The sequence below is a fragment of the Crocodylus porosus genome, unplaced genomic scaffold, assembly GCF_001723895.1.
Source record: "Crocodylus porosus isolate Cpor-Errol unplaced genomic scaffold, CroPor_comp1, whole genome shotgun sequence".
NCBI lineage: Eukaryota > Metazoa > Chordata > Crocodylia > Crocodylidae > Crocodylus > Crocodylus porosus.
This window is the reverse complement of record NW_017728928.1, coordinates 5,698,288-5,723,489: the sequence shown is the minus strand read 5'-3', so window position 1 is coordinate 5,723,489 and position 25,202 is coordinate 5,698,288. Positions and strand designations below refer to the sequence as shown.

Here is a 25,202-nt window from a genome sequence, read left to right as displayed (position 1 = left end):
GCAGGCATGATGTAGGGGAAGATTTTCTAAGATACTCACAGCAGGCCTAATTGCCTTTTATGCTTTAGAAAAACTTGGAAAAAAATTCCAGGAGTCTCAGGACCACCTCTCACAACAAAGACTATTTTTCTATCCAAGCAGCAGCGTTAAAAACTGTGGAAGGGTCACCTTGTCATTAAAACTTTAATTTTTGTTTTTTAAGCTCTGGCTTTAAAACAACTTACCCACTGTGGGCAACTGCCATCCATCACCATGGAAATGAACATAAGCAGCAGGCAACAGTTATCAGAATTCATACGAATGTCAATGCCAGCTGCCAATTTAGGGCTGCACATATCATTTTTATATTAGCATCCACCCATTTCAGGAGGCAATGACGTGCAAGTGCTTCCACAATGCTAACAAGCATTTTTTTTTTTAAGACTTCAACGATAATTCCACTGTTCCCCTTCTCCAAAACCATCCCCTTTTCCAATGGGGAGAACGCTGAACTGGAAACCTCTTACAAACTGGACATGGAATGACCTACTGGATTAGACTGTCCATCTCCCTACCAATCTTTTTTGAAAAGATTTCTTAGCACTTACTCTAAAAGTTAAGTGTTTAAAAAAAACAGGCCTCTTGATCTCCCTTGGGATAATACAGTGATACATCTTGCTGACGAATGGTATTTGCCCCCGACATTCTTCTTGAGTTTTGCTTTTCTTAATTAATCCTAGTTCCACCTGAAATTTCTTTGTAACACAAAATATATTCTCAAATTCCTGGTTTTACAGATGTCAGGTTTATATTCCCCTTTAAGTGGTAAATCAAGTTGTAGGTACTTATCTGTTTGACTCTTTACAAGTGAGTGCCTTCTTGCCTTCTTTCTAAATCTGGTTATCTTTTTCTTAATTCCTTCCCATTTTTCTACTGGTAACAGTGACCCAAATTGAACCCATCATTTCAGAAAGTGTCACTGCAAAGCATTTAAAGGGAAAACAGGATTCTGGTCCCTTTTGCTTGATAAAAGGATGCATCTCCATATGCAGCCTAAAAATGCACTGCCTCCTTCACTACCCTGCTGCATTAAACTCCTGTCTAATATCACATCCTCTATCTCACTCTTTCCAAGATTTCTATTGAACATCAGGAGTTCTACTGAATATCAGTGTTTCAAGTGATACTCCACAAAAACCAATTACATTCTCCAAGTTATGACCACCCCTATATAACACCTCTAAATCTCTGTATATCACTGTTCTGAATGATGGTCTTAATACCTCCTTCCAAGCATATATGTGAACCTTACAAATCATTCCCCCTTTTCCACATCTTTAAAGGAAAAATATTTAATGAGAAGGCAGCTAGCACCAAACCCTGTGGCAACTGCTATATTTGTCTCCCAGCTTAAAAAATCATTTTTCATTCCCCTTTATTTATAGTCTTTCAGCCAGTTTTAAAACTACTGGATGACAGTGCTCACATTCAAGCCAATCTGAACAAATGTGATTGCGAGACCATGAGGCTTTTTATCCAATGTGTTATTAAAACCCAATCATAAAACATCCACTTCATTTTCTTCAGTCTTTTTTTTTTTTAATTCTATCAAAAAGTTATCCAGCTTGTCTGGCAAGATTTGCTCTTCATAAATTTCTACTGCCATTTTCTCAGTCTTATCTTCTATAAGCCAAATTTTTAGAAGAGCTCAATTTTCATTTAGGTACTGGGAATGAAGAAGTCAGAGTGCTGGAAGTACACAGCTCCCAGAAGCTCCCTCCTCTCTCCACTGGGAGCTGAGAACTTTACAGGGGGGGCGGGGATGTCTGGTTTTGTTTTTAGTTAATTCTCCTACTAGTTGTTCCAGATTTTCAAGGGAGAAAAAGCCAGACTTGGTTTTAAGCTGTGTTTCTAGCTGCTCCCTTTACTTCCTTCCATAAAGCCAGTTCAATTTACTCCCCGAAAGGCTACATCATCACTCAATTCTTTTAATTCTTTATTTCCTGCATGGGGTCAAATTTATTTTGAGGAGTAGCTTTTGTTAAGAGGACAAGCTCTATTCCACCATAATAAAATTAGGGTTTTGTCAAGCAAAACAGTCTACCCATTCTCTTAAGTAGCATTCAGAAATGCAGTGCTGGAGAGCAAATAATTTTAAGAGAGTCCTGATTAAATTATTTCTAGCTGAGTTCTTAAAGACATACATATTCTTTTCTTACCTGGGTACTCTTGGATCATGCCATGTGCTTACACCAGTCTGAGTATGTAGGAAATAAACCTGGCCCTGCTGAGTTGTCCTTTGTTCTGTTAAATCAAGACAAATTAATATATATATAAAACAAGAAGAGACACAGGCGCACACAAAAACGGTGTCCATCATCCTCTCCCCACTTAATGCATCAAGATCAGGAACAAAGTTACTAGCCAAACTGCCTTAGTAGAAACGATCTGGAAACTCAGTCAAGTAAACAGATTTTCTTATGCTAAAATAACTACGAACTGTCAAGAGACTGATATGCACACAAAATTAGGTTCCTGACAGGAGGCTTGTAGGTTGTAAAAGGTAACATAAGAAATACAAACCAGAGCCAATTAGCATAGCAGAAGCTTTGTTTTCCATATAGATGAGACCAAGATTTCTATAGTGTCACAATTATGAAAAAGCAGTACAATTTGTAGATGTGGACAGGAGAACAGTATGTTTCTTTTCTGAAGTTCACATCAGTCTATTACTAAACAAAGATTTCACTTTCCCCCAGAATTGTGCTTGCAACAGGATTACAAAACTTCAGCTAAACTTGGCTTTACTTGAGCTAAGACAATGTTTGAACTCTAGAATAACATATAATCACAAACACAGTTAACAAGAATAAGAATCCCATGTAAATGGGACCAAAAAGTATTACAAGAGTCTAAAGCAGATTTTTTGGCTAAACTGGCTTTAAAAAATTAAGACAGGGCATCACAGACATTATATCAGCCGTTCAACAACGTAGAAACATGTTTGAATAAGAAGTCTTTGTACCAGTCCTTCAGACCAACCAAATTTGGTAATGTTTCTCAAGTAGTCTAAGACAAAAGTATTTAAATATTCCCACAGCAGTACACTGGAAAGATTCTAGTTGCAAAAAAGATAAAGTCTGGACACAATATTCAGCAAGAATGCAGTCTTACATAGACAGCAAGAATTCAAGGCATCTATTAAATAGTCCATATTTATTTTAAAATATTATACTTTCCTTAAAAGTACAGTTAGATGTCCTTAACCCAGATATCTAGTTATAATCCATGACGTATAGGTATTTTCATAATGCCAGCTAACAGTGTGGAACACCCCATCAGCTGTAAAACTACCTTAAAAAATAGATTAGATGTTTAATGAAATTACAGTTCTCTCTATTCCAGTATTCTATAGCTATTATTGTGACCAGGAGTTCAATTGGTGGCTAAATGTTACAACTGTGAACTACTATAACCACTTGAATCAGCATTCATTCAATTGTTGAAGACTAACAAGACCATTTTTAAAACTATTTCTTGTATTAAAGCCTAGTAGATGGAGCACACAGGACTGTGGTTCAGGATTTCTGTGGTCTGTTCTTGGCTCTGTTGGGTGACCTGGGGCAAATCACTTTGCTCTCTCTGCTCCAGCTACCTCATCTCTAAACTGGGGATGCTGATCCTCATCTTCTCTGTAAAACACTTAAATGAAAAATGCTACATGAGGTAGGAATAATCATCATCATCCCTGGTTGACAGCATGTCCCAACGCTCATATGGAATAGCAGTCATGGAAAGACTGTTGAGGTATAAATGTAACTCTTTAGTGTAACTCTACTCACAGACAGTAGTGCTGGCATTACATTCAGCATCTCAAAATACCAGCTAGATGTAACCTATATGGATGAATCACAGCACATTCTTGGTTCCTCTCCAATGATGCCTGCACAATCCCATCTAGGACACCAATGACAATTAGTACTCACCTTGCTTTCTTGCCCATAACAATGATGCCTGGGCAATTGAGTGGCACAGGGACCCATAATGGCCACAGTATTCTAATAAGCTTTGGTGTCATCACCTTCCAGCACTGCTAGAGACTTGTATTTGCATCTAACTATAATGGTGTTAATCAGCCTTTTTATTTATGATGCACTGCCCCAATCACAACATTGTGCCATTCAGGGTATTCTCAGCTAACAAGAACCTGGCACCTGCCTCTGATATGCTACATCTTTTCTCTAGTGAGGCCACAAAGTGCTTACATGTTACACCAATACAATGGTTTGCTTCACCAAAGAGCTCTCTCCGTCTTACCTTGGTGGTGAAGTGTTGGCAATCCCTACAGTTTGCCATCCTTCCACCAGTTTTTAAGTGGACCCTCTTTTATTGTACCTCAGTCAGTCCCCCTTCTAGTGCTAGAGGCACAAAATCCCAATTATGGCAAAATCCCAATTACTTGTACTTAAAGTCCTGTATCCTTCTATATGTTCATTTCCAAAAGTTTCAAGACCTAAGAGGCTTCTTCTGTACATCTTATATATATCAATGAAGCAGCTTGGATGGTGCATGCAATATCTTCTAAAAAAGATGCCATCACTTTCTTGATCAGGGCTTTCAGACTTACCTTCAATCTTTTGCGTATATTGAAAACTCAAGCCAGCATGGGTGTAAGCCAGCTGTTTATTGCCACATCTGTGTTTCTGAAATTCAAGTCAGCCCTCAAGACGTTCCAAACTATTGAAGAACCTCTTGGTCACCATTTCTTGTACCCTGGAATGCTTGATCTTCAAAAACTGGTTTAATCCCTAATATCACTACACCCTCTTCATGTCCGGTTGATTTTGTTTTCATCCACGAGCTTCAAATTTGTTTACTTTACCTGACTTCTACATTGAAAGAATAACACAGCACATTTTCAATCCAAAGCTCATTGATATGGAACCACTGAAGGAGTTCACAATCTCTATCATGCTCTGGAGTTGGCTTATATCAGAATCTAGTCATTTGATCATACATCCACGGCCTAGCTGTGTCAATTTGAGCTGCTGTTTGCTGACTGAATCAGTATAGCCAAACATTTATAAGAACTAGGTAGAACCACCACAGGCTCAGGCTCTCTCCTTGGAAGATCCTTCTGCAGATCAGACTCAGATCTACATCATACTTTTGACCCTGATGCTTGCATACAGCTTGCACACATCAGGTCTTCATCGTGCACAAGACTGCACAACTCTTACATACTTTGCTTAAACATTCTGAATCTGGAGGGAAGAACTAAATGAAACGCCTGTGAATAGTCTTATCGTGTGATGAAGGGGTTCTTTCCCCTTTTACTTACCCAATTTGAGATTGCTGCCAACTGGCAGCAGTTTTTAACATCCTATTAAGCCCTGCTTGTACACTGGAATACAAAAAATAGCTGCAGACATTGTTGGGGATCTTGAGGATGATTCATATCTCTGAATAATCTGGCCATGAAGATTCTGTTGGCAGCTGCTAAGCATGAGATAGGCCTGAAATCCTTCAGGTTGTTTACATTCAATGACTTTAGACTCATAAATGTGATCCCTTCCACTGTAAATTTTAGCATCATTTGTTTTCCTTTCCTTCTACACCTTTTTGGTATTGCTGTGCCACAACATAAGTGCTATTTCATAGATTTCATAGACATTAGGGCTGGAAGGGACCTCGGGAAAGGGCAGGAAGTCAGCTGGGGTCATAGGATCCCAGCAAGATAAGCATCCAATTTACTGGAGTTATACAATATACCCACACTAAGTGCAAATGTTGCACTTTATCTATTATTAAAAAAAAAGACTTACAAAATACAGTACCATTTTATCAAAAGAAAGCAATGTTTTCTTTAAGTACCACAGAACAAAGACAAGTGAAAAATTGCTAAGAGAAGGGTAAAAATCTGTATTTTTTTGTGGGTTCTACAAGTTTCTTTACTTCTCTCTAATCAGTTTTATTTCAATATTCATTTCTATTGACACTAGGCTTCCCCACTCTAGTTCTTAACCTCCCAAATAAACTGCAATATGAGGAAAATGAAAAGGAAGGTTTTCCACCAAGCTGGGATATGGTCTGACCCACCTCTCACGGAAATTAAGTAGAAAGATATCCTTTGACTTCAGTGGGTGATGGACTGATCCCTCCAGTCCTGCTAGTTAAAAAATGGGAGGAAGATCTCTTTCTCTGGTTTCTCTTCTTATTTTTCAGAGTTCTTCCTCCTTTTCTAAGCCCCAAACATACAATGTTAATTTGAATAGGGGACGTAAGCAACCGGAATTATGCTTTTAATTGAAATTCAGTTTGATATTTAAAAAGCTAAGGTAATGCACCACAGTAAAGTTCTTCATTTAATGCAACTACAAAACAGACTTAAGTGTCCTTATTTGACTACTGTGTTACATGTTTCTTCAACTGCAAATGAGTATGACTGATTAATTATCAATGTTCAGCCATCTTACTATTGAGAAAAAATAGCCTGAGAATACCAAGACAAAGTTTAACAGCTCCAGTGGTAGTTATTGTTTTTGTCTACAGTTCACTAGTGGTGTCTATCTGGCATATTTCTTTATCTGGTTGGGAAAAAGGACAGGGCAGAAGAACCTCTTGTTATTAGTTATGTACTACTAGACTGTGCAGAGAATTAAGCAAAGGGAAAAGTGCTGGACTAGTTCACAGAAAGACTATAATCTCATATGCAATCTTCAATTTAGGATTTTCCATTAAAACTACAATCAGGAATCATCAGTATTTTAATCATATGTAAATCAGAGGAAAAAATGTTAAAAAAAATTAGGACAACAGAGAGCCTCATCTACCAAACTTCTTGGAAAAGGTCTAGAATAATTATATTTCAACTCACCATATCCTTCAGGCAAGTCAGGAGGAGTATGTAAGTGTGTTCGGCTCATGTAATTTCTGTGCCTTTGTGACCTGACTCTTCTCTCTGCTAGTCTGGGATCTGATGACTGCCCACATGTTGCACCATTTGTCCCTGTAATTGGTGTGTTCTCATCTACAAAGCAGCTCAGAGGTCTGCCTGGACTGGAATATTCAGATGCTGGTCTGTTTAAAGAGAGAAAGCAAAGGAAGGTTATTTGCCTTTTCTATCAAAGACAATTATTTTCCTCAACCACCATGTTTATTCTAAGTTGTTGCTTGATAAGTTTAAATTATGTAAAAGATAAAAGCAACATTAGTTAAAAAGTGCTTGTAACACTCACATATATTCAAGTTATACATTTCACAGAAATGTGCGGAATGTCCACTTACGTATATCTCTTCCAGGTAATCTTAGTGACACATCTATACCCCTCTCTCTAATATCAACCTTGCTATGTTTTCTGTATTTGTCTTCTCAGGACTGAATTATGCAATGTGCTCTATGAAAGCTTCATCTAAAGACCATTTGGAAACTTCAGGTAGTGCAGAATATAGCAGTCCACTCACTCCGTGGTGCTTCTTGAGGGACATGCAGTGTGTCTGTGCTGTGATCAGCCTTGGCTGTCAATGAACTTCCAGATGCAATTCAGAATGTTTGCTTTAACTTTAATTGGTATGGGCTTTGCTTACTTTAGAAACTGTGGTCCTGTGTGTGAGGGTGCAGCAGTCACAATCATGTAAAGCACTTGAATTAATGACTCCACTTTAAAAAACTTCCTTTAAGTTTTTTTAAAGGAAGTTTAAGTTTACTCCTGATAAAGTATTTTTGGTAAGAGGTTGGCAATTTGAACTTTGCCCCCTTGTCTAATATAATCTAAGTACCCTGAATCTGAGAGTACTCCACAAGACCGGTCTGTCAGACTCTTGAAATAGATATCAGATAAGGACAGTGTAGGCGGGATAAGTAATGCAGAAATAGTTAATTCTAGTGGTCTGGATGGTTCAGGAAGTCATAAGTCTTATGAGTTCTCACACTGATCTTACACCCAAATTTCAAATCAAATCAACAGGGATCTATATAGGTAAAAGGACCATAACTAGGGTCATATTTTGTCTGTTTTCCATGTCTTAAAGTGAAATAAAACTTATGAAGGCCAGTACTTTCACTCAATCGATAAACAAAAGCATATAAAGAACTGAAAATGCAACAACAGAGTTTATTTAAAGTGCATTTATTCTATATGGACAATGGATTTTCCAAAGGACAAAAAGCTTAGGAGGGTTAGGAGGGAAACCTGCAGAAAAGTCCAGGAGACAGGCACAGAGACTTCTTTCTTGGATAATACAAAGATCTATTTGAGTTTAAGGAAACATCTGTTGACACATGACTGATGTTATAGGCAAAGCTGATGGCACTGATTTAAAAAAATGCTTTTGCTACATTTTTCTAGCAAGTGGCTTAAGGAGTTTTGGCCATGCTGTTATAGCATTAGGTAGTCTGTCAACTGCTCAGAGTTCCTTTTCCTCCAAATCCAGCTTGCAAAGGCCAGTGCTTACAGAGCTCCACTGTAGTCAATCAACCAGAAAGCAATGATGTAAAATCAGTACCATGAAATCCAGTCAAAATTACTATTATCAGGGGAGGAAAGTGAGGTGAGGTGAGCAGAGTCTGAAATACCTGAGGCCTAATTTTTTGTGATGTTAATTATGTACCATGGATTTTACTATTTTAATTGCAAAGCAGGTAACACTGATTTCTTACCGTGTTGGCCGTTCCCACTGAGTTGTTCGTGTGATGTGGTTTAAATATTGGATCCTTCCAGAGGCAGTTCTCCGCTCCTCCCAGCTAGAATTCAGACATTGAGAGATAAGGCAGTGAGTGGTATTTCCAGGAAACCAGGGCACAAAATGTTTTCCATACAAATGCCAGCCCAGGAAGACATTTAACTATTACGAAATATGTGAGCCAAACAAGGTTGCAGGAAACAGTGAAAGTTCAATTCTCAGAATTAATATAAAATGCTTTTTTTCTTGAAACCAAGTAAATCATTAACAATGTTGTGCTTCAACTATTCAAATTGAAATTAAGTCTAAATAATGTTATTAAGAAAGTTTTATGAAGCACTTGTTTGACAGGGCACTCAGCTTTATATATTTTGGCTAATGCTCATAAACAACTGTTTTGCTATCATTTCTACTGTATATGACATGCTGACAAACCTATACTCTTGTATTACAAATGAAAGCCTGTAAATAGATTTTACATTACTGTCACTCATATTAAGTATGAAAATGTCACTCATGCTTTCATAGCTGAATCTAGTTGCAAACAGAACTGGTCAGGAATTGCAATGAAAAATACCAGTTGGTTGAGATTTTCTGAGGGAGCATACCATTTTAATGAAGCTTTCAGTAGGAAACAGGTTTCCATAGTCTAAAGTACATTTCTGAAGCGTGGGTATGTGTGGATGAGTGTCAGAGAGACTGACACTCCCTCCCCCAGTATAGCCAACAGACCTTTACAACAGGACTGTCCAACCCCTAAGCCACCAGGAGCTGAAGGTCCACAAGCCACACACCTGCAGGCCAAACCCAGAGCAAACCCCACACAGTGCACCTAGGTCCAGGCATCCCCTCCCTCCCCGGCTGTGCCTCACTGCACTGCCCCACCCCTGGGGCAGGACAGGCAGTGAAAGCTGAAGGAGGGAGGGGGAGCCTAGAGCCTTGCACCCTGAGCTATAAAGGCAGTGGCACCCAGGGGGCTGCAACCTAACCCCTTGTGAACCTTACAGGGCCTGCAGGCTGCCAGTTGGACAGCCCTGCATTACAGAACCACTCATTTGGAGTATGAAAGAATGGTAAAGCAAAGCCTTGAAAATGATGTCTCACATCCCTGGAGTGCACTTACAACAGGGGCGGGCAATTAGTCTGAGAAGAGGGTCGCTTACTGAGTTTTGGCAAGCCATTGAGGGCCGCATGACAGCAGCCAGGGGCAGATAAATATTAATTTTCTAAATCTTTAGGGGCCCCATGGGCCAGATAGAATGACCTGGCACTCTGCATCTGGCCTGCGGGCCACGTTTTGCCCACCCCTGACTTACAAGTAGTGATTGGCTCTTCTCTGCATGGTCCCATTGGTTTTAGAAAGCTTGAAAAGTTTTCAGTTTCATTACAATGATGAGAGGAAAAATTAATTCAAATCTCAAAGTTTTCAGGGCAGGAAGACTGTTTCCCAACAGCTCTGGCCACAAGATGATTCCCTCCAACTTTTCTTATGAACTACATTCCTTACAATTTTGTTGAACTAATGATTTAACACAATTGGTCAAGTTAAGACAATGAACTAGAAACTTGCTGGTGCTACTAAACTTCTGTGAGGTAAGACAACATATACAGGATCTGGTATGAACCACTTTCCTCTACTTGTTATCCTTAAATCACAGGACTTTGTTTTTCCACTAGCCGCACCTTTTTTCCCTTTCGCTTGCAGGTAGCTTGCACTGATGCATTTAATTAAGCAGGATTTAGATAAGAAAGACTTCAAAGTTAATTATACAGCTCTAAGAATTCTCTTTACACTGTCAGACTCCAAATCAACAACAGAATGCTGTTGAGGACTTAAGAGATCATTTAAAGGTGAAATATTTGAAAAAAAAATCAATTCCTCCTGTCTTTACCTGCCAAGAATCATATTCAAGGATCTGTCTTTTCTCTGCAAAGGTTGATGACAGCAGAAGGATCTAAAACAGAGCATTTTTCCAAGCTCCCCAAACTGTTTTAGGTGTTAATGATGTCATCAACTCTCAATGGGGAACAAGAATCCTAAACCCAGCCTCTGCCAGGTAAGTACAGCAAGAAAGTCTCCATTAGCTTGTACAATGCTCTTTTCTTTATCATAATTTAAAGGGGACAAAGTATACTTTTATTACAGAGGTACTACTGATTAGTAGATTATGTGGCAACAATTACAGCAGATTGTTGTTGTATTCCTGCAGGGAACTGTGTTCTGTAATTCAAAGTTGCCCAGCTCTGTCTTTCATTTTTGGAGAGTTTGCAGTTTGCATGCACTTACTGTTCCCCTCAAAAACAGACAAAGGCTAAACTCATGCTATTAACACCCAGCCTAAGCAACATTCTGAAGTTAAGTCAGTGTCTGGTATACCTCCAAGCTCCTAAATTAAATGCTCTGTTGCTTGACACATGAATCTGAAGAGACAAAAATCAGTCTGTTCTCCTACTGACTACTCATTACTACAAACATTCAAGCTAAAATAATTCTACTTGCTGCATGTGCTGTGTTTTATGTATTTACATCATAGTGGTATTTGCTTACCCATCTGGTAAATCATTATCAAATAAACGACTACAATCCACGACTTGTCCTCCTGTGCCTATTCGGTCTCTGGACTGAAGACTGACTATTAAAATAAAACAAGGTAATTAAAGATATTGCAGTGGAACCAGAATCACACTTAAGTTTGGAAGGGAATGGTACAACTAAGAGGAAGACTAAATTGAACAATTTTCCAAATATTTTTCCTCCCTACAGCTCCAATAAAGTTATGAAGGGTCAACATATGATTCCCACCAATAATACTCTGTGCACTTCTTTGAAAAAAAGCTGACTTTCAAGGGTATAAGCATGCAGTAAGGTAAGAAAAAGAAGCTATTCCTGAAGCCATAACTCATCTTTCCTATGCAAGGCAGACTACAACAAAGCATAAAGCTGTACAGCTGGTCTGGGAGCACTCAAGGAGATGCATCCTCACCCAGAATGGCAAGGACAGCAAGTAGGATGGTGCAACATCAGTTTCAGACTTCTAACAGAACCTGAAAAAACCCAGAAGACTGTTCCTGTTAAGCATCCTAAAACACAATGTTTCCACTAAGGTTTAGATACCTTCTAGTACTGTTTGAATGTGTGGCAAAATCCAGCACAAAAACAGGCAGTGTAAACGTTAGAAGCACTACATGCTATGTCAATTAAGGATCAAAGTAAACTAAACTAAACTCAAATATCAGAGAAGAGTAAAAAATTAAATGTTTAAGTCTTTATTGTGAATCATTTATCAGAACCCAGGATTTATGTCAATAGACATTTATAAACACACTACAACTATATAACAGGCTGCAGTCAAACGGTTTAAAGCATTGGTTTTCTGCAATTATGAAATCACGTGTTTTGTGGAAAATCATTGTTCTTATAATTCTAATCTGGAATTTTTAAATTAGAATTTTCTGCTTAATGTACGGCCTAGAAGTACCTCCAGACTTCTGAGCTCATATTCCATTCATATCTAAAGTGAAAATAGGTTTAAGGATTTTAATCTGCTCAAAATGGATTTCTGTCCGTATCACAAAACTACAAAACGAATCACAATTGGCAACTTCACCAGGACCAACACCAAATTCTCAGCCAAAAGCATCCTGAAGTTCAGGATAGTAGGATGTGGTCTGAGTTACCTAGCTCAGGTGGCACCTGCTTGCATTATCACATTTCTAGACAGCATTATTACTGCTGAACTTTTTTAATGAGTATTAAAATTACAAAATGGTTATGATTAGGGAGACAGAGGCACCTTTAAATTCTTTAGAGACAGAATGCTTGATTTATCCTGGTTTGCAAACATACATGTTGCAAGTTCAACTTGCTGCCCATAAGGGAGGTTTGGCAAGCAATACAAACAGATAAAACTGAACTAAACAAAAACAATTACATCCTCTCTGCTTATCTGAGGATGAACATTTTGCAAGGCTTCATTTTATAACATTTTATCTGTAATGCAACATCAGAAATAAAATGGTGGCACAAAACAGAGCTACCAGATTGAGACCCGTGAGGGACTCTGTATTCACTGCCCAGAAGTAACACCCTTCTCTCCCCCACTTGGGTAACCTAAGGTACAGATTCCCACTTGCTCATTACCCCACTTCGAGGTGTGCTTGCTTTCTATCAACTACTCCAGGCCACTTCACACCTTACAAATCTAATCCAATTTCTGCATTTCAACCAGTTTTATTTTAATTTAAGACCCTTCTTCTCTTCATTGTCCAGCAACCATATTTAGGATCATCTAATTTTCTCAGAATCACTCACTCACAAAACTGCATTCATGAAGCTGATAAAAAAAATTAAGGACATTAACAAGAGCAATCTTCAATTAAAAAAAAAGGAAGGAGTCTCTGCAAACCCACTGAGTATCCCAAATAACAGTGGCTTAAGTAAGAGCTTATTAAAAATAAGATATCAAAACACAATGTACAGGTATTACTGAGGTCCAAATGCTGTGGTTCTCTCAGGGAAGAGCTGAATGCTATTTAAAAAGCAGTACTTTTAAGCAGTACTAACACACCTTTTCAGCTGGTAACTATGGATACTCGATCAGCACACTGAAAGGAGTTGTTACAAGTGTCTGTTTGATCTCTTATTGCTCAGAAAACTGATATGTTAACGTGGATGAAAGCATCAGTAACGTGCTAATGATACCAACGATTCCATCACCATCTGATCCAATTATGCAACCTGTTCTAATGCTATCTTGCTACTTCACAAAGCCTGCAGATTGGAAGCACTCCAGCCAAGTAAAACTCAGCAGACATAACATGGTCATACAAGCGGTTGGAGAATTTTGAGGAGAATTAAAGAAAAAAATTCAAGGTTTCCTTTTGCTTTCTGGCTCCTTCACCTACTGATAGGTTTCCCCAGCTAGGTGAATCAGGTGTACAATGTGGAGGTTTCCTGACCAGGAGGTGAAAGCTGTGGCCAGATCCTTTTTCTAATCTTTGAAATATTCATAGACTGAAACTGCCCCCACAGGGATACAGACCTTCTCATACCCATCCACACTGTGGTGACTGATATACACAGGACTTTGTTACACCAGAGCCCAGCAGAAGGAGAAATTCTCCCCATGTGTCTCTGGCTGCTTATTTTTCAACAAATCTGATACAATGAGCACATTAGAAAAACAAAAGAAAGGCTTCAGGAATCAAGGATCAGTCACAGAGTATAGCTGCTAAGATAAGTGTAAGACAAATTAAGTAGAAGGAAACCCTAACCACAACAAAGTATAAAACAAAGTTACACCAGAGCTCATCTCTGGCCTCCTTCACAGCAACACAGAAGACAGTTTTCTTTTCATAAAAAGTGAGGTATTTAAGAAATATTGTGCTTGCCTCACATCAGAAGCAAAAGAAAAGTAGCAAGACCCAAATAAAGCAAAGTAACTCTGTGTATTCTCTGGTTGGTTATGCAAAGCATGTTTTGTATGCGGTATTAAATTTAAAAGCATTATTCTTCAAATCCAAAAACAACAATCTAGAAGATTATTTCAAATGAACTATATAAATCTGCACTTACCTACTATCTGCCCTCTAACCGTATCATTGTCATTTGGCCCAAGTTTGCATAGATCCAACCTTTGATCTAGAAAATGAGAAAACATCTTGTGTTACATGCAGAATATTTTCTGCCCTTAAAGAGCACTCTTAAGGTACCGCAGGAGCAGGTTTTGGCCTAATTTAGAATCATTAGAACTCAACGACAAAAGATCCAGTGGTTTGAGGCAACACATTCTATTTTCATGCATCAACAAGTGAAAGTGAAAAAAAAAATTACAAAAAAAATACTAATGTTAAATATTTCTTCCTCAACTTCATGAAGTCCTCTTCTCCCCAACTTCTTACTTTCTGCCTAATATCTCTTTGCATACATAAGAGATTTTACTCAGAAAACCCAGATTTGTTGCACAATGCTACAAGTAACTTGGTATCTTTTCTTTTGTGAGTAGCAAATGCTATCATAACTCACTGTCACCATGCCATCCTATACTACTGCAAGATAGCAATATTAACACAGACGTAGCTAACCTGGACCATTAATCAAATGAGCACGCCCTTATACTAGACAGTACCAGGTCCATGCAATTAAGCAAAATACTATGCACTGAACTACTGACCAACCTACAACCATTTAGAAGTTAGAACTTCGTTCCTGCTTCATGTTCAGGAATCCAGATTTTTTTTGTTTTAAGTCGAAAGTGCTTCATCAAGCTTTGTGAAATGCTAACTAGGTTTGATGTCATCTTACCAGTTTCAGTAGCCTCCACTGAAATTAACAATAAGAACGACTTAAAGCCATCTTACATCTTTTAATTAACATTTTCTTAAAATGATAAATTCACACTACTGCTGAAGTTCTTTATACACTGCTCAGCATTTCCTCACAAATTATAATGTTCCTTCAGTTTCTACATTTAATTCTAAACATAAGATTTGAAACTTTAAGTTAAAGGTCTCCGTTAGTCGCTTCCTTATAGTATAATTATTGAACAAACAATGTAAACGTTTGGAATCCAAAAGACTACTTAAGAGTTTTGAGGCTAAGAAAGGCCAGAAGTAGCTCTGGTCTTCCTTTACAATTTCATATAAACTGTAATAAGTTTAGTTTGGACAGTCAGCAACTAGACTGATGCAACAGAGCCATGAAATGACGACTTAGGATTCAAGATGAACCTTCAGAATGGCCTCATCTGAAATGCATTATTATAAGGATTTCCAGCACGCAAACTCTCTCTACTTGTGCCCTTGTTCCACTGGGAAATAATATATATAAACATACCATTAATTCACAGAAATGGTTATGAGAGAAAACTGTGTCAAAATGAATCATGAAAGTCAATTTGTTTCCATTTTCAATTGGGAAACATGGAATAGTTAAGACTTATTATATCACATGTTTACAGCCCATAAGGTGATAGTTAAAATAAGGCAAACAACTCTGAGACCACCTAGTGCATATTCAAGTAATAGATCAAAGTACAGAGTATATGACTAGATAAAGAGTTCAGTCAAACCATTCAAAGTTTGAAAGAGAACCAATTTTTTTTTATTAAACAGTCAAAGTTCAAGAAGTCCATAAAGATGATAAACCTAAGTCATACGTTATAAATCTGTTGGGGTCATCACCACCTCTCCTTTCCTTATCACTAGGTGAGGTCAAGCTCTGCAACTCTGTTATAACGTGGTCAGGAAATGGTAAAGGCTAAAAATCACTACTATCTGCTGGGTCAAGCACGTCATCCCTTGTATTCCCAGCTGTAAATACAAGTCTTTAAAAGTTCAAAATAAAGATACCACACAAGCAGAACTGTAGCATATTATTTTTTAAAACTCTTCACATAAATTTTGCTTACAAAACAAAGGAAATGGTAATACTTAGTTTACTTACAACCAGTGTCTTTAAGGCGGTTGATTGCATTTGAAAGAAGTCTTACACAACCCAGAAAACCAGCTCCCTGTTTTTTATGGATTTTCTTGTGGTTCCATACACTGATTGTTATTGAATCAGACTTCCCAATGTATCTGAAACAGGAAAAAAAATAAAGTAGCATTACAGATAGTTTGCTGCATATTTTTAGGATGCTATGGTATGCAGTACTTTTTAATCTTTAAAAATATTTTCATTGAAAAAGGTTAACATTTGCCAGTAGCAAGAGATAGTGGATCAACATCAGAGAGGATACTCATGTTATGCTTCAGTAAGGGTTTTTAGTTGGTTGTAAAGGAGTTTACAAACCTGGATCCTACCATCAGTTCTAGACGTGTTCACCTTTATTCATCAGAGCAGTCTTACTGTTTTCAGGCCTAAAGGCTTGATTCAAAGTCTATTAAAGGTGGTTTGAAAGACTACCATTGATTTCGGTGGCATTCAGACCAGACCCCAAAGCCACAACCTTTCAAACAGTTATGTACATGCTTAACTTTGTGCATGTGCATAGTCCCATGAAAATAATGAACTACTCACATACATACAGTTAAGCATGTTTGCTTTAGCAGTAGTGGGTCCTCAGTTAATAACTGAGATGCTGGAAAAAAGATCACAATGTTTACTTGTTTCCTTTTACAACCTCATACTAGTTGCTTCCTTTCAATTCTGCCTCTCCAGTTCCTTGGAATTAAAGTTATTCCACTTCAGAGGTCCTTTGGTGGGCGATGCTAGTTACACATGGGTAAATTAGGGAGTCTTGAGGGAAATAAACTAGTGTCACAAAATACATGAATGCCTAGACCATCATGTCAATTGTGCTATTTTAGACTCATTTCTCAATCTCTAACCAAAGATCACACAGTACCTCAGTTCAGACCCACTGGATGCCCTCTCCAGGCAATGTGAATCATCACACAATATCCATATAGCTACAAATATACTTTGCTGTATGCTTTGAGAAATGCAGATATATATTACTCAAACTTAGAAAATTGGAATTTACTGGATTATACTATTGTAAAAATTTGTTTAAGCCTATTCTATGCAAACCCATTTTTATATGAAGTTAATTTCAAAAGAGTATTTAAAAGCATTGGGGGTATATCAAACTACTGACAACAGTCTGTCTAGGAAAAATGAATGGTATCTTATTGTGTAGAGGTAAGAATTTTTGTGGGTGATATCTTTTATTGGACCAGCTGTATGGTTGGGATACACTTAAATGAGCTGTTGGGTATCACAGTAGCATACTATGAAACCCAAAAATGTGTCTACAGTTGGTCCAATAAAAGAAATCACCCACAAAGAATTCCTGCCTCATACTTCCTGGGCCACCACAGCTACAACAGCACTTCAACACTGCTTAGTTTTGTTTTTTATCTTAGAACATAAGTTTAAAAAAACATGGTCCGGATCTTGAAAAGTACTTAAAAGTCCTCCATTCCCAACTCCCAGATTCTGGCATTATGCAGCATAACAATTCTTTTGAACAAAAGCTAAAAATGAATTAATTCAGCCATTTAGGTACTACTATCAAAAATTACTTCCTACCCGAGTCCCTAGTTTACATTACCTTCTCGTTGCTAAAATACTTCAATGCAGTTTTGCCATAAGTTAAAAATGATACTGTCAAGGCTGGTAGACCAAAAATTAGACCTACCTGCTGGGTTTTAAAGTGCATCTGTGCTCACATAACGCTTTCCCCCTGCTTCTTTCTTGTATGCAGGCCTTCAGAGAGCAGGATTCAGGGTGATATCACTTTACTGCCTGCATACAAGAACAGAGCAGACAAGCAGAGCAGGGAAGAGCGTTACTGTGGGTGCATGCCTGTGAGTGTGGAGAGAAAAACAACATACACAACAAAAACCAAGCCTTGTTCTGTTGTATTAGGTTTCAACTGAGGGTACCATATGAAGGACAGACAGACAGAATAAAGAAATGAAAATATAAATCACACCACACAGTGAAGTTGTTAGCAAAATATTAAATTGATAATGAAACTCTTAAAGGGAGGTCAGATTTTTGGCCTGTCAACCTTGACAATACTAATTTAAAGACTGAATTGGTGCAGAAAAAAACCACAAGAAAAAATAGGAAGGCAGGACAGGGAATTATCTTGCACAGCAGAAACTGAAGACTACAGTATGTTATTTTTATTTTTAAAAGCTTAATGAACCAACGTAAGCACATAAGAAATAAGAATTATTATGACTAACTTTGCATTTCTATGTTTTTTAAAAAGACAGTTATAGAGTGACATTCTTACATAAAATTTAACAAGAGCTGTTTGAACGGCATGTAGGACAGTTGATCAAATCTTGAAATGTTTAGTTGCCTAAACTGACGTTTTTAGCTTTAAACTTTTGCAACAGGAAATCTAGTTCCAGAAAACATTTAAGTGAAGGAAACAAAGCAAATGATTTTTATTGACTAAAGATTGTTTGTCCTCCTTTGGAAAAAAACGCTTCTTACAAGCATGAGTGGATCTGTTGGGAAATGATTAGTAACTAATTTCAGATACAAAATATTATGATAGCCTTTAAAGACTGAAGGCAGGAGCCAGTCCACTACTGGAATAAGTTACATTTGTTCCTTTTTTTTTTTTTTTGAAAGACAAAGCTGACCTGGGAATTTTGTTGCTCAGAAAATTATTCCAAATCTAAAAGCAAAGCAGTTAAAGAACTTTCCCCACCTCCATTATCACCCACACTCAATACCTACCTTTGCCTCTAATCTATCAGTACAAATCAGATGAACAGTACTAAAGAAGAAGAAACCTCAAAAAGCCCAGTTTGGATGCACATGCTAATTTCTGGGTATTAAAACTAATCTACCTGTATTGCCCAAGTCTAAAAAGAATAGGTTTTTCACATAAGAATATGATCTTGTGAAATCTTCTGAAAACAGGCTATTCTTAACAAAATGAGGTAGGTCAATACTTGAATTACTGTCTGAAGTTTGAATCAAGTTTTAGGCAAAGAGTTCAACTGTTATTTTATCTGAAGTGCTCTACCCACATCCAGGAACCATTTCTTTTAGAGCCTATCCATCTAGAAAGAGTTGATGTTAAGTGACTTTTCTACTCCAGTGACATCGGAGCCAAGCCTGGGAGAGAAGAACAAAGTGAGTGGGAGGGGAATCTTCCCTAACTTAAAAAAAAAAATTACAAAACAAAAAACAACAGCACACCTCTGTGATCGCAGTCCAGCAGCACTCTTGCCCAAAACAGCAGAGAAATTCAACATCAAGAGGTAGGAGTTCAGGACTGAAAGCCAGGAATTGCTAAGTTCTAATTCATTCTCCAACACACATTCCTTTTGCATCTCTGGACAAGTCATTCACTTTCTGCCTCCATTTTCCCATTTGTAAAACGTGAGAATACATCATGGGCATGGCGCTAGCCTTAGATACAGTTTTTAGCACTTTTAATGGGAAATGCATAGCAGCAGTGCCAAGTGTAATTATTCAAACTTTGGGAAAAGGCATGAGCAATAAGGAAAACAACAACAACAAAAGTGGAAAATAAGGTAGAAAGGGGAACACTACCAGGACAAGCATGATATTCTACTGACATTAAACTGCCTCCAGACAGCATGTATTTGGCAATTTTTTTCTGGAAGGATTCCCAGATATTTCCTGACGCACACCCAGCTGATTGAGAAAGCTAAACCTCCATCAAATTCAACTCTTTCCTGTCACATTTTAATCTGAATTAGGGGCCACATACAGCAAAAAGGGAGGAGTGCGGGGAAGAAATAATGTTTCCTACCATAGTGCAGAAGTCCTGGAAAAAAAGCCCAAGACAGGAACTAGATATCTACTGGGCTGAATCAGGCTTATGGAATGCAAGGTCCCTCAGAACTGGCAATCTAATTCAAACATTATTCCACAAATACACCACAACAGATCCATCTTACTAAACCCTCCAATGTATTATCATTAAAAGACTGCCTGCAAGTGTTAATCTGTTATATGAAAAGTCCCAAACTTGGCATTCAACAGAAATGATGTAGCCAAGATAACTTTACTGCATATTGCCCATTACAACTATTAAAACAAAACAAAAAAAAGCAACAAAAAACACCTTCCAACCTCAAAGTCACAAAACACTTTACAGTAGAAAGAATATGAAATGCTGTGTTTAATTATATGAGTTCTAAAATTTCTTTATATTTGCACCTTCCTCTGGGTGATTTCCAATACTCTGTGGCCACAGAAGAAACCAAGTAGGCATTTTGCCATTGAGACACCATCTGTTATCCTTGGCATGGATGCTGTTTCCTGTAACAGTGCAAGTGTCGTAAGTCAGAGACTAACATTCCCATGCAATGGCATGTTGCTAGGGTAAATAGTGTGATGCCTTTAAATTCCACTATACAATTACTTTCAGAAATGGACAGTAAAGCAAATAATCCTCATAAGATTACATGGTTTAATCATCGGTCTTTGGCAGTAGGCTACTCAGTAGTCTTACTATGATATTCTTCTAGCTTTTCTACAAAAGAATATATTACTTATTTTAACATTTTGCTTTGGATTGATGAACCAAAACCTGGTATTTGTTCTATTCAAGTACAAATTCAGGCTTCATTTGAATATTACATAGATTAATGTATTCTACAGAGCCTTAAATGCAATTAATATAAGGCTCCTCAAGATGGAAAATTAGTTGGATAATGTCCTCAGACTTAAGACATCTATAACTAACAAGAGTAGATAAACTGGAACTGAATAAAAGTATATTTGAAAACTTGCTAGAGCCTGATGTGTCCAAGATAGAGTTTGGATTTTATGCATTTAAAAACAGGAACTATGACACAGTAATTTCTGTTCATAACACAAAAGAAGTTGCTTACGCTTGCATTTAGTGTTATTAGGTAACTGAGTAAAGGAACAAAGAGAAAAGCTGGGTTAAATGGAAAAAAGGGGAGCAAAAGGGGACTACTTTTGTATAACTGAATGAGATAAAATTGGACACTGGTCCTTAATTACACATAGCATTTTTTAATTCTACATCATTTAGGGAAACAAACTAGAGGATTTAGGCAGAAAAGTCTCCCCTATGACACCATATCCTTAAAAAGATACTTGCATGTAAGAACAATAGTAGATCTGAAAACAAGCTATCTTTTCTAAGATTGCTGATTCTTCACAGCAGTGAGAAACACAAGCATGTAATCTCTTTTAAGTCTGTTACATAATTAAAACCCAGAGACAACTTTTCCAGATCTCACAAAAATACATCCTAGTAATGGAGAAAAGGCATGCTTCTGTCCAAAGAGTAATTTATAGCCAACCTAAACAAATCGACATGCACATTTGTTTGGAGAGATAGGAACAGAAAATTGAAAACAAGTGAAAATGAGGGATAAAAACCCTTTATGAAAAGTTAAGACTTCACTTTAATGTGTAACTGGTTTTAAATGTTGTACACTACAGACACCATACATTTCCCCAGTTGAGTACAATAACTTGCCAGGAGCCCAATAATTACTTCTGTTCAGCATAAAAATGCTAGACTGCAAATATTCTCTTTTAGTTCAAAGATATGGACTTGAGTGTCCCATTGCAAGCATATCCCATTCCATTTTGTAAAGGTAAAGCACAGAGCAAAACAAGCTGAAAGTGCATTTTGCTTATAAAGCACATGAAAGAAAGAAGGAAGAATTTGCTTTTTTTTTTCCTAAATTAATTTTTCACTATACTGTCACAGCAAGATGTTAAGGCCACACACCTCTCCCTCTCCCCACCGCCCCAAAAAAGGCAAGCATTAGATGCTCTGATAAGCAACTACTTACTGCTTTACCACTGCAATGCAGCCCCCACCCTTACTGCCTAAACTAAGCTGTGATTGGCTTCATTTCGTCTTCCTTGGTCTGCTGGCAGATTTACCCCAGAACTTGGACACAGAAATAAACACCATCAAGCTTTACCCAGTTATTCCTCCTATAGGAAAGCTTGTAGGAAACATTCAGAGTGCTGGCACAACTGTCTTCTCATTGCTTTCCCCTTTACTCACTTTATTTCTATAAAGATGTTTATTAATGTGTGCTGATGAGCATTTCCAAAAAGATATGAAATGGGTCCAGAGTGGAAAGAAAAAGTAAAGAACAAGGGAATGGATAAAAGAAAATGCAAGACTTGAGCACTGCTGCCAATTTAACATATTTCAACACCTGGCACCCATTTCCCCAGCTATACTTGTCATAGTAGCCTGGAAAACAAGTGCTCCTGATTACAATGCTTAGCAAGTACAGCTACTAAGCATGTCTGGGGGGAAAAAAAAAATCCTGCAGATGTAAAGAATCCACTTAGTTAGCATGAATCAACACCTTGACAGCTTTAAAAGCTCATGAAAAAAAATCAAAGGCATTTTCAAGTTCTTTAAACATGCAAAACATAGTAACATTTTTCCCCACCCTAACTTAAAATGCTGTTGGACCACTTCATTCATAAAATGAGAATAAAGCTTCAAGCGCAGAGCTTAGCTTTGCCATATTTACTTGAATTCAAACTGAGGTTTCCCTGCTCCCTCAACCAGCATGGCTGGGGAGGGGGGTGGAAAGCATCATCTTCTTTTGTGTACTGGCTCAGGGAAGGCAGCTCTGGCTTTGGCCCTAGGTTACAGCTGAAGCCAGAGCTGAGCCACCATCTGCCCCAAGCCAGAATGGTTCGCTTGGTGGAGGAGGGGGCACACAGCTAGGGGGGGGCCACACAGGGGAGACTATGGGGGGGGTGGTACCTGTAGCCTGCTCCCCCATTTCCTGCCTCCCTTGTGCTTGTGCCCATCTCCATCCCCTGCCTCTCCCACTTTACCTTTTGCTCTGGTCCCCCCAGCCCCAACATGGCCCAGCCAGGAGCTGCCACAGCTTCTCTCTGGCCAGGCTGGGCCTGGGCCACCACTGCGGCTGCTTACTGCGCCAAAGAAGCAGAGCTGCTGCAGGTGAGCAAGGGCTGGGCATGGAGTGAGGGGGAGGGGAAAGGGCAGACTGCAAAGGGGAGCAGGGAATGGAGAGGAAGGTGCAGGTATGGGGGAGGAGGGGGAAGGACAAGCTGTAGGAAGCGAAGGGCGAGGGCTGGAAGTGGGGAGCAGGCAGGCACAGGCATGTTGGGGGCAGGAACAGGGGTCTGGCCCCTTCCCCCCCAGCTGCTATTTTTCCTGCCATAGCAGTTGGGGGTAGACACACTCATGGGTGAATTTAAGATGAGCTTCCACCAATTAAAATCTATATGTGGAAAATTATAACACATTTACCATTTTCCATGGATAAAATCTAATTACTGGAAGGGCAGTCTTATACTTAAGTCAGTCTTGGACTTGGGTCAATACAATAGCTGTTGACCGTTACAAAACCTCAAAAAACATCTGGCAGAAATACTGTCCTTTGCTATAAAACAGTAATACAGCTACCAGCAAAACAATATTACTTCATTCAACCATCAAGACACTTTGTGCATCACTAATATAAATGTCTTCCATATTGCAGAGAAAAATTCTGAAGTATGAATTCAAATTCTAAAGTATGAATGCACATAGGCATTCAAGGAAGTAGAAAGTCCTGATGTGACTGTAAACCAAGACTTTCACATAAGTATCCGGCTGAAGAATCAGGAAACTGGTTGGAGCCACAAGTATTCCGCACCTTGGTAAATAGGAGGTGGCACACAAATGAAATGCCTGTCTATAGAGAAATATTTGTATTTATATAGACACCCATATGTAGATGTGCTGTAGTGGTATAAAGCAAGACTTCATCAGTTTTTCTTATTTTCAACCCCTCAGTATAAGTGTGGTATAGTGAAACTGCGAACTGAGGGAAAAGGCCATTATCTACTAATGCAATGGATCCATAATGGAGGAGCTTAACCCGTATAAATACTTCCACAGCACAGAGACAGGGAGAGAATGAATGAAGATCTTGTGAATAAAACCAGGATCTGTGATGAAGGAGGGTAAATTTTTCAAAATTTTCATGATCTTTTTCTAGCTGTCACTCTAAAGAGACAGTGAAAAAGAACAAAAGGAAAAGGAAGGAAATCAAGTATATATATATGTAAAAATATAAACCCTGTAAAATCTCACTACATTGTATGAAAAATCCTGCCCCTGAGATTAGTGAAAAAGAATAATACTGTACATGCATAACATGTATTAGTCATGTCACTTAATGCATTACAGCAAAGGGCTCAAAATGATCACAGTAGTGTAGGAACCTTTGCTGTAACACTCAGGACATAAAAATGATGCAAGTCAAAGGGAATAAACAGCAAAAAGAAAAGCAGAACAAGAAAACAAACTGAAAGCACATGAGTCTGAAGGAAAATCACCAAGTTACACTGCAGACAGAAAAATTAAACAAAGGGAAAAAGAATAAATACAAGGGAAAATCCTTGAGTTTGTCTTCTTTTATTTTATACAGGGGCCAGTATCAAAACATTACAATAAATCCATCTGAACAATGCTATATGATGTGTAAACAGTGCCACAAACATTTTCATCAGAAAGCAAAGAACAAAGGTTTAAGATTTAAGGGAGAGGGGAAGAGTCATTGCATAACAGCATATATTTTTTTCACCCTAATAAACTCTATCCTACATTTTAACCGCTGGGTTGGAGGTTAGTGAATTCAGAGATTCTGTGCTCTTTAGAAAAATCAGCTTCAAACCTTTGGATACCACTGTTAACACCTACAGGTCATAATGCTGATTCCACTTTGGATCAAGCGTATTCTTCACAGTATCTGTAGAATGGCATTGGCCAGATCCGTCGACCACCACTTTAGCAAATGGATCAGGAAGTCCTATAGGAGGGGAGGAAAAACTCATAAAAGGGCATGCTTGATAACTGAGTATAAAGTGAAAATCATTACACAAGCCTGACTTTTTAAAACTATCAATTAGCTTAAAAAGAGGGCCACATTTAACTTGTGTGTATGTTGATTGCAATTTCAGTTCCAGGTAGCTTTAGATGATCTTTTTGTAAGAACATTCAAAGTGTGCGTTAAAAAAATAATTGCTTTGAAAGTTCAGATGTTTCTTATTTTGCATCTATAAAAAC

General features: G+C 38.1%; 1 protein-coding gene across 1 annotated transcript in view; it reads right to left on the bottom strand.

The window, feature by feature from the left end:
- SMURF2 (SMAD specific E3 ubiquitin protein ligase 2) overlaps positions 1-25,202 on the bottom strand; it is a 97,464-nt gene that overhangs the window by 24,871 nt on the left and 47,391 nt on the right. Inside the window, exons 3-9 of the mRNA XM_019542377.1 lie at positions 24,837-24,945; positions 16,106-16,239; positions 14,237-14,302; positions 11,210-11,294; positions 8,639-8,722; positions 6,857-7,059; positions 2,199-2,283 (exon numbers count right to left, since the gene is read on the bottom strand). Of these exons, the coding sequence (XP_019397922.1) occupies positions 2,199-2,283; positions 6,857-7,059; positions 8,639-8,722; positions 11,210-11,294; positions 14,237-14,302; positions 16,106-16,239; positions 24,837-24,945 (766 nt within the window). The remainder of the gene's footprint in view (positions 1-2,198; positions 2,284-6,856; positions 7,060-8,638; positions 8,723-11,209; positions 11,295-14,236; positions 14,303-16,105; positions 16,240-24,836; positions 24,946-25,202) is intronic.